A 10,264-nucleotide genomic window follows, 5' to 3' on the forward strand; every position below is an offset into this window, starting at 1 on the left:
GCATGTTTGCAGAATGCCCAGAAAATGTACTATATCCCAGCAAAAGCGGCATATTTTAAACTTTATATTTCCCCGCTACAGGCCAGAATGTGTTGTTTTTGCATTTTGAAGAAAAGGTGTTGTTTAATTGTTTTTTTTTAAATAAACTAAATATTTTTCAAATGGAGAAAAACCTCCAGGTTTTACCTAAAAAGATCTGTTGCAGAGTAAAAAGTTCAATAAGTGGCTTGATATTTATTTTTAATACATTGTATTATATTTTTAAACATAAAAAACGTTCTCCTGAAAAAGTTTTTTGATTTATGACGTTCTTGAAAGGAGTGAGCGATTTGTGTTATGAAAGTTACCAAATCTTCAACCCATTTTATAAAATAAGTTTAGCTATTTTACATGTCTGTGTGATTTATTGCATATTGAGAAGGTTTTCTGATATCTCTGTTACAAGTAAGCCATGCCGGCAACAATTTGTAATACCTGTCTCTTCATCGGACACTCTCAGCAAAGTAATATGCAGCGAGCTGAATAAAAACTCAAAGGTAGATTAACTTTGCTGGGCACTGGTAATAAAGCGCTAACAGCACTCCGTCTCCGTAGTGTGACGAAAGCATGTTTGGCTACTATGCTGGAGGTACTAGGTTCGATTCCCAGGGGGTCAAAATAAATATAAATGCTTTTCACTCTCATATTTATTTAATATCACCCAGGAATGGTACAAGAGGAGTTGAACTGATCACCTGGCTTTCATGCAAATAAGGATCGCAAGAACACTGACTCAATATCACACAGTACCCTATGCATTATAGTGTCGATGAGGGTAAAGAAAAGAAGGAGATGGTTACCGGTAGCTACTGAGGTGATCAATGTGTAAAAACAGGAAATCCACACAAATTATATGTTACTTTGTCATTGTCCATTGTTTTGGCGCTCATATTCATCATTGTTCCCAGCCAAAAAGGAGAGTGAAAAATAGTAACTTTGTACAAGAGGTGCATTAAGGCAATACAACATTGTTTATTGGTCATAGATGAAATGAAGTCTTGCCAATACGATAATGAACACGACTTTAATTTGTAACTCGTGCCATTTTGGCTGAGAATAGTATATATTATAGATGATCAACTACAAATATTACATATCGCACCCATATTTTTATTCATGCTAAGTTTTACAATATGAAAATTAATCACCAAAATAAAATAAGTAAAGATGGAACTTCATTCATTCACATTATCACCAAATATACAAAAAAAATACACTACAAATATACAAAAAAAAAAGGATAGATGTTAGAGTTTTTTGGCATAACAAAGAAAATATATTTCATTTGATTTAATATTCTTAAAAGCTAACTTAAGGATATATACATACAATCAAACAATAAACAATAAAAATTATGTTTAAATTTAGTCTCTGCAGCTGTCGTACATCTAATGGTATTTTTTTAAATTACATTTTACATGCAAGGCACTTTTTAAACAACTAAGGCACTGCTACTGGTCCCATGAAATGTAATTTTAGTATTACTTATGTCCTTAAAGAAAAAAGTATTAAAACATTGCATTTTTATAATCAATACATTCATTGGATTGCAATAAGTTCATAACGAGATAAACACTTCCATAAAAAAATATTCTATCGTATATTCCTATAATTTCATTTTGAGTGGAACAAAATATTTATCACTTAAGTCCATTCCAAGAAACAAAATTATTGAAGTAAACAGTTTAATTTTTTAAACTACGGTTTTCAGATAGTCATAAATATTTCAATTTTAGTTTTTATTTTTTTATTGTTTCAAATTTAAATTTTACATGGTAAATACCACGACTTCTTAACCTGAGACCATAAGACTTGTTTTAATGTACCTCAATACGGGACTGTCGTAAAATGTACTGCGATAAGAAAACCTCACAATTCACCAAAAACGTTTACTAACAGGATTTTTGAGAACTTTGTATAAAATACAAACACAAAATATTCGTAAAAAAAAACTAAGATAGGTACACGCTAGTTGTCACTACATTCTTTAATTGTATTGCATCGGTGCTCCCCACAGATTGGATGTCCATCGTAAATTTTACAATAGTCCTGTAATCTAGGGTTAAAATCAACTGTGACACATGTTTCGATGCATTCGACATCATTTTTAAAACACCGTTATAAACACAATAGATTTAATGATAATAAAAAAATGGTTTTTACCAAGTGAAATTTAAATTAAAAATGGATAGATATCATATAAAGTGACTACCGAATCAATTAATGGAGTCATCAAGATGTTTGTTATAAAAATATAAAATGGTTTACATTAATGTAGTTTGAATGCGATAATATTACTAAGGACAGGATTTGAAGTAAATCATAGATTCAGATGAACTTGTAATTTAAAATAAGGTACAATCACAACAAAAAAGAATACACATTAATATATAAAATTAAACATTAAATTTTAAGTCAATCAACAATTTTCTTTTTGTAATCATTTTTAATTCATACTTTTGTTAATCACAAAATATAGTTTCATTGTGAGCACAGGTCTAATGCCAGAATTATAATATTTTTAAGTAGAAAACAAACTTAAATACATAGTTTATTAATCTGTACACAAATGAATCTAGGTGTCGTGTAAAAAACAAAAGTTATAAACCTTAATTAATAATAATATGAATAAAGATTATTTTATAAATGCTTCCATAATACTGTGAACTAGGATGTGATAATACAAAATTATGAAGTTAAATATAAATTAAATTAAATTATATTATTTTACCTTTCCTAAAATATAAAAGCTAGTACGAGTTTGGGTACGCAACCAGGATTCTACTAATTGAGGTTTTTTTCTTTCTTTGTCTACTATTCCTCCTCCATTTCCATTCCCATATATCCGTTATGTCCTTCACCCGGTGCTCCTTTACTTACGTGATGTCCCATCAAATATATTTAAAAATTCCAGGACTGATCACCTCGCCATCAAAAAATTAGCAATCAAATTTATATTGCATCAATACGATGCAATGACCTATGTACCATCTGGGCGCGGATAAGGATCAAAGAATAAATAAGCTTAATAATTCTTTGATAACATTTTATAAGAACATACTCCTAGGACAACATAAGATTACTTAGATTTAGCATATACATATATTTGAATTGGTCCTAAATATATATTAAAGTAAAATTAATAAAGAGTTTCAATTGGCTAAAAATATTTATTCCATTATTTCACTAAGCACAGTGTCGGGTTATGGTCCCCTGGTTAGTGTCGCGGACTCTTGAGTCAAAGTTTCCCACTCTACCACAATTTGATACCTATTTCTAATAATGAGTCGCTTAAGCTCACAGAAATAGTATGAAATTGAAGTGTTTTTTTAAATAATAAAAACACAAATATTTCTCTTTAATTATAAAAAAAACAAATAAGTATTTTAGTAGTGTATGCTCAAAAAAGTTTACCAGCTGTTGCATATCATAATACATTCTCATAATACAAAAGTGTGATGAATTATTTAAAAAATATATGTATATAATGCCATTTTGAATGTGTTTAATACATTCAACTGTACCAGTTACCAAAATTATTACTTTATAAATAAAAAAAGGCTAAACTTAAACTTCTATAATCAACAAATGTGGTTGCTAAATTAATGTCAAGATCTTTAAAGAACAAACTACCGACTACTTTGGACAAAGAACCCATAAAAGGTGGTCTTAAACATAATAACTAAAAATAAATACATAAATCCATGTTTTATAATAAAGGAATAGGTATGCATGATGATCAAATACAGCCACATATATATTCTGATAAATTATGTGATAAAAAACAATAAACTTACACATGAAATGCAATAGATTACTTGGAATTTCATAACTTTAAATGGAAATGCTTCATGAAATTGATTTTTGAAATATTATTTATTATCTCTGGAAAATTCATAAAAAATATATACCTTATTTCTTATTATTATTATATTTGAAATCTGTAGTTAAAACCTAGCAGACCTCAATAGTTCCAACTCAATAGACAACTTTTTATTCTCTTCAATCAGTATATTTTGATTTTGTTGTAAATCCTGGACTTTCTGCGCTAGATTTGATATCTGATCTTCCAAAAATATGCGGTTCTTAGTCTGTTGAATGGTCATTTGTAAAAAGTTGTGTCTAGATTGTTCCAATACATCATATATTGAATAAGTTATAAAATCTTTCAACTCATTGCCGAGATCTGTCATCGTGTTCGTAGTACACTTGACTGTCTCAACAACCGAAACAGAATCAGTGGAGTCTACCTTTTTTATAGGAGAATGACATTTGGTGTTTGCATTGTCATTCATATCAAAATCATCCAAATTTAAATTCCTTAAAATTGGAGATGGAGTAGCATTTTCCGACGACAATGCTCTACCAATAATTGGAGTTGACGAAGACGTCGCTACTGAAGTTTTTTCAAATCCATTGTGTGAATCTTTTACTACCTTTTGGGTCTTTTTATTGATATTTACTGAAAACTCCATCGGTCTTTTAGAAATAAAGCTAGGGGAATCTTTGGGAAAGTTTGAATTTTTTAAATCAGAATCATTTCCACCTCCGGCAATATTAACAAGGAAGGAGTCTTTACTCGCATTTACCATTTCAGGTCGCTCTTTAACTGGAGATGTGGATTCTGCATATGGAGAGTTAAACTGTTCTATAAAATCATAAGAACGAACTGAATCCGGGGTTTTGCAATCTTTAAGTCGTTGAGGCGTGTTTAATTTTGGACTACTGGATTCTTTTAAACTCACATCTAAAGCAAGAAGTCGTTTGCGCTTCGCCACTTCAGGCTGGAACGACACTTTATTAACAGGATACTTGTGATCAGTAAATACATTTAACGGTTTACTAAAATCACGCAGATCATAAATTAAAAGTTCGCCTTTCTTATTGCCTAGAGCTACTAAGCTCTCGGCACTGATATCCACACAAGTCAATGCACAGTCGGTTTGAATAGTGGAAACTATTATTTGCATTCGTATATCATAAACATGCATTTTCTTATCATACCCGCAGGAAATCATAACATCTTTATTTATGCGAGAAAATTCTATATCAGAAACCACTGACTTGTGGGCATCTTTTAACAACATTTTATTTTTACCATTATCGAGATCTCTGAGAAGGATACATCCTTCGTCCGACGCTAAACCCAGTACGGAGCGCAGTTCATTATGAAAACGTAAAGCCGAAATTTTATTTGAAAAAGGCACTTTGATAATTCCAATTTGGGTATTGGTCATGACATTATAGATAATAGATTCCCCACTCTCTAGCCCGGCCGCTAAATACTTGTTTCTGGAATTGAAATCGAGCATTTTTACAGGCGACGGGGCATTTGTGAATGATTTCACAATACTTTTATATTTGGTGTCCCAAATGAACATTTTGCCGCTCTGACAGCCGACTGCCACTTGTCTGTGCCCTCCGCGGTGAAATGAAGCGGCACTGGTTCCCACTTCAGGCACACACTGCAGACATCGGACGCCATCTTCTGTAGCACCAAGAATCTCTACACCCCCTGCAGGATTTACCTGTGATCATACAACTTTTAATGTAGCTATGTGAACATTGCTCACTGAAAATCATTCAATATCAGATAATGGCATTTAAAGATTAATTGATGCCTATATGCTTTGTAAAACAAGTCAATTGGAAACTGACTAAGTATTTACTTTAATGTAAGTGCAGAAGCACACACACACATTCCATATTTGATTTCCGAATTCGTTTTAAGAATATATATATATATATATATATATATATATATATATATATATATATATATATATATATATATATATATATATATATTTTTTTTTTTTTTTTTTTTAATGTGTGGGTAGAGATTTGGATGGATCTTGCGCAAGGGATTTGGATTTTGTGGAAATGGAAGCTCCGTTTGGAAAATGTGTTTTTTAATCAAATTTTCAAAACAATCATTTCTGTGACTATTGCTACAGAAAACAGAAATATATTTAGTTTGAATCTTTTGAGTGTAGCTTTATCTCATATAAAATAATAATCCAAATATCGGTTTAATGTTTTATAGATATCACAGCAGAGACAGAGAACTTTCTTTTAAGAATGTTACATTCAGTGATAATTATAACCTGGTAAAATGGTCACATTATTGGTATATTATTGTGATAACAACCCCTGGAGGATTACGCCAAGTAATTGTGTACAAACATTTATATAAATTAAAAATATCATTACATTATTGTTGTTTCAATACATTCTTATTTAAGAAATATAAAGATTGCTTGTGCAATCGCACAGCCAAATATATCTATGCTTTCAAATTTTGGATAATTCTTGTCTCAGAAAGTTTGAAGTGTGTCATGTCTTAATATTTTCTTAGGTTTATGATCTGGAATATTTTGGATAATACTTTTGAAAATATATTCCCAAAATGTATAATTATTAAACCATACAATAGATAGAAAATTGTACAGTCTATACTCTTATTCTATACTATGTCACTGTTGGTTAGTTAAGCAGTAAATAAAACAAACACTATTATACAAAAGTTCATATGTACATACAGGAGGAATTTTTAAATTCAATCAAAATATTAAAATACATGTCACAATGCAAAATTTCTACAATATTGAATTTACTGGAAAAAATATAAAAATTAAATACCTGCATCAAGTATTTTCCATCATCGCTCCATTCTATATGCCTTATTGGACTATCATGTTTACAATGAGTGAATTTTAGATTCCAGCTTTCACAATCGTAAAGTTTCAAATCATTACCTATGGACGCAAGGAACATCTTGACTAGAAATAAGATACCAAAATTAATGTACAGTTAATGTAATTATAAAACCACAGAATTATTATTTTTATGGCTTACCGTCTTATACGAGAAGTAACAATTGGAATAAGACAAAAAAATTGCACAAAAATATTCCGGGTATCTTAACTATCATAGAAATGAATAATTCAAAACGAAAGTTTTGAAAAGCCGAATAACAGTTTTTCTGACATTTAAAATATTTTTGACAATAACCACCGGGGCTGCTAGTCGACAAGTCACTTTCGCTTATTTGTAAAACCTACCTACAGTAAACTAAAATACATGTTTTTAGTAGCTGGCAGCACTGCCATTGATTGTCAAATCCACGAATCCGATTGGGATTTGAACCGAGTCGTATTATTTTTATGTATATACCAATAGAAAAATTACAACGTTTCCATTATCATGGATTGAATAATTTAGATATCCACTTCATTGTGCAGTATTAGACTTCTTGTGATATATTGTTTCTATGTTTTTAATTACTTAATTTCTTAACTGTAAAAAAAATAAGTGTTTTCGCTTAAAATGACTGAAGAATTATCAGGTGTCACCGTAGTTATAATAATTGGAGGTGGCGTCTTAACATTTCTCATATTATTCATATTTGCCAAAAGACAAATCACGAGATTTAGTGTAAGAGGACGAAGAGGACCGCATTATCCCATCGGTCATGGAGCCAAAAAGGTGACTTGGTTTTTCACTAATAATTATTTTTGGTGTATCACAATTCAATAAAGCAGTTTATAGTACATAATCTGATTCTTAAAAATGTTTCAGTCCCTGAAGCGAGAAATCGACAGACGAATCGAAGTCATTCCTAGGATAGTTCATGAGCCCCAACTTATCAACGAAGAAGCTTCCAAATTTATCTTGGATCCTGGACAAAAGTTACCCTCACATTATTTCAGATTAAAAGCAGTGGATGATATAAAATTATTAGGTCAGTTTTTTGTTTGATCAATCTGTTTTCATTGGTGTATTTATATTGAAAATTTACCAACAATTCAATTACCGTAATACTACATTGCCATAAATACGTCAAGCCATTGCATCATAATAAAGTAGCGTTCATTGAAAATCACATATGAAGTGGCATGTTTAAAAGTATTTTATTAATAACAAATCGACTTCAACTCTTGGTCTTTTCTAATCTCTTCAATTATTTAGATTAGAAAACCAGTGATAATAAAAGCACAAATTTGTGGAAGAATTTAAATCTTGTTAGAGTTGTGTTTATATGATCGAAATTAGCGATTTTAGACTCTATTTCAAGAAGAAACATATTTGGCTTAAAAATAGCAAAAACCTCATGAGATGATCCCTTTTAGACTTATTGTATCCTATATAAAACATTTAAACACTAATAAAATGAAAAAGCACACCTCTTGTTTTGTTCGAAAGAAAAAATCCATCCCTTAATAACATTAGACTTATGATTCATGTGCCAGTCCAGGACGCATAAATATAAACACCCATCTGGCAATCAAACCCAAAATCTCTAGCTCATTAGCAAAACTCATTAACCACTTCACTATTACTATATCTTTTTTTCAGAGCGAGAAATATCCCGAGCAGGTGGCGGAATGTCTCGTCAACCTTGTGAGAGTTTACGTGCATTCCTTCTGAGTGTACTAGCGGCTCCACTTGGCGGCCGAGGTCAAAGAGCCGTGCACCAGTTGTGTGACATGTATGAACACGCTCGCCACGACCCGGGAGAATTTGCAGATGAGGAATATCAAGCATATAATAGATTGCTCCTTAAATTAATTGATGCGTAAGTTAAACTCATAGTGTCCATCAATATATGAAAGGATCCAACTGTGGATCTGTGCTGCAATGATTGAGTTGAGTGGATCGATATTACAAGGAAAAAAATACAGCTTTTTAAAAATAAAAATAAATATTTTGGAGTCTTGTGCGCTCCTCGTGAGCTAGCCAACCACCACCATTTGAATATGTCTTAAACATGATTGGTACTATTTTCCATTTGACTTGAACATAATGTCATGCTCAGCAATGGGGTCCCTTTTAAAAAAAAAATACAGCTGAACAATTTTTTCAATGAAACCAAGTTTGAAAATGATGCAGAATGTATCGAAACACATGTCACAATAGATGTAAAGAAATAGTGGTATATGTTACCAAGTAAAACATAAATTAAAAATGCATTGATATTACTATTACAATATGACCGCCGAATCAGTTATGATTTTTTTTGTTAAAACAAATAACTTGCAAGAATTTCTATTTTAAATCTCAATAAACTATTGCATATAAGAAATTGTGGTGAAATAATAACAGGATTTAATATTAAAAATTATTCTTAATTAGAACACTTAAAATGTTGTGTGAAATCAGAGCCGATTTAATTAGGACAAAACGAAAACCAACTGTGGAACAAAATACTTTTCTTGTCTCAACTTTTTGCCTCTAACTAGTTCTCAAATTGAGCGGGTCTTTCATTTTCACAATTATGAGCTAGGGACTTTGTTTGAGATGCAGTTTTGTGTCATGGGTATAGTTTTTTGCCATTTTTTTTATGTAACCATATATATTTTTTAAATTAAGTATTTGCTATTGCTACTTAAATCTTATTTTTTAATTATGCATATGTATATATTTTATTCTTACTACTATATATATATATGTATATTAATGAACATAATGCTAATTTCTACTGCTTTACTTTTGGATCTGTTTAACTTTGCTTTTTTACTATACAATACTCGTAAAAGTCTTCTGGCCATTTACCTAAAATAAATCAAGTCAAATTGATAATTTATCTATTATTTTTTTTACAGAGCTCGTCTGCTTAAACCATGTGGTATTAGTCACAAATCCTCACCAAAGAGAACACCCACCCGCAAACAGCCAGGAGTCAGATCCTTACTAGATCCTTCAAGGTTGAGACCACCCGGTAGTCTGGGTGTGTCTGTAGGATCAACTAACAGACTCACAATATCTAATGTCCATGCGCAGTATACTAGTATGCAGAGCTCTAATAACATAGATGGCACCTTCGATGATGAGGTTATGTGTGTTGAATCCAAACCACCGACACCAGTTGTGGTACATATTCCAAAGGCGGAAAATGAAACCACCGTTTGATTTCACTTTGAATGCAGTATTTAATATTTTATTGAGTCATTGTGACATTCAAATAGCAGCTTCATTCTGTGAATATAGTGTAAAATTTGTTTTATTCATCTAGATTTTATAAATTTATTTATTTATTGTGTACTACGGGTTTGTATATAAACAAAATTTTATTTTCATGTATAAAAGTAATACTATTGTACCAATGATAATAAATAAAGCTAAAAAAAACATTTGATTGTTGTTTTTTTCCAAAAAATTAGCCATGAATATTTTTCATTTTTTCATTCAAACCCTTATCCGCACCCTATGGTGCATAGGGCAC

At 30.9% G+C, this 10,264-nt stretch overlaps 2 protein-coding genes across 2 annotated transcripts; one reads left to right on the forward strand and one right to left on the reverse strand.

The window, feature by feature from the left end:
• Positions 1 to 2,833: 2,833 nt before the first annotated feature.
• Positions 2,834 to 7,101, reverse strand: Grip71 (WD repeat-containing protein Grip71). The gene is made up of 3 exons (XM_088256547.1): positions 6,898 to 7,101; positions 6,682 to 6,821; positions 2,834 to 5,567 (listed from the first exon to the last, which is right to left on the reverse strand). The coding sequence occupies exons 2-3, from the start codon at positions 6,814 to 6,816 to the stop codon at positions 3,987 to 3,989; spliced, it is 1,716 nt and encodes a 571-aa protein (XP_088112673.1). The 5' UTR covers positions 6,817 to 6,821; positions 6,898 to 7,101; the 3' UTR covers positions 2,834 to 3,986.
• A 42-nt stretch (positions 7,102 to 7,143) lies between these two features.
• On the forward strand, positions 7,144 to 10,201 carry LOC148311502 (lipid transport auxiliary protein 1). The gene is made up of 4 exons (XM_088256548.1): positions 7,144 to 7,527; positions 7,621 to 7,783; positions 8,398 to 8,617; positions 9,645 to 10,201. Exons 1-4 carry the CDS (start codon positions 7,369 to 7,371, stop codon positions 9,949 to 9,951), a joined length of 849 nt encoding a protein of 282 aa, XP_088112674.1. The 5' UTR covers positions 7,144 to 7,368; the 3' UTR covers positions 9,952 to 10,201.
• Positions 10,202 to 10,264: the final 63 nt, after the last annotated feature.

The sequence above is a fragment of the Brachycentrus maculatus genome, unplaced genomic scaffold (assembly GCF_059751285.1).
Source record: "Brachycentrus maculatus isolate JH-2025_06_01 unplaced genomic scaffold, ASM5975128v1 h1tg000062l, whole genome shotgun sequence".
Lineage (NCBI taxonomy): Eukaryota > Metazoa > Arthropoda > Insecta > Trichoptera > Brachycentridae > Brachycentrus > Brachycentrus maculatus.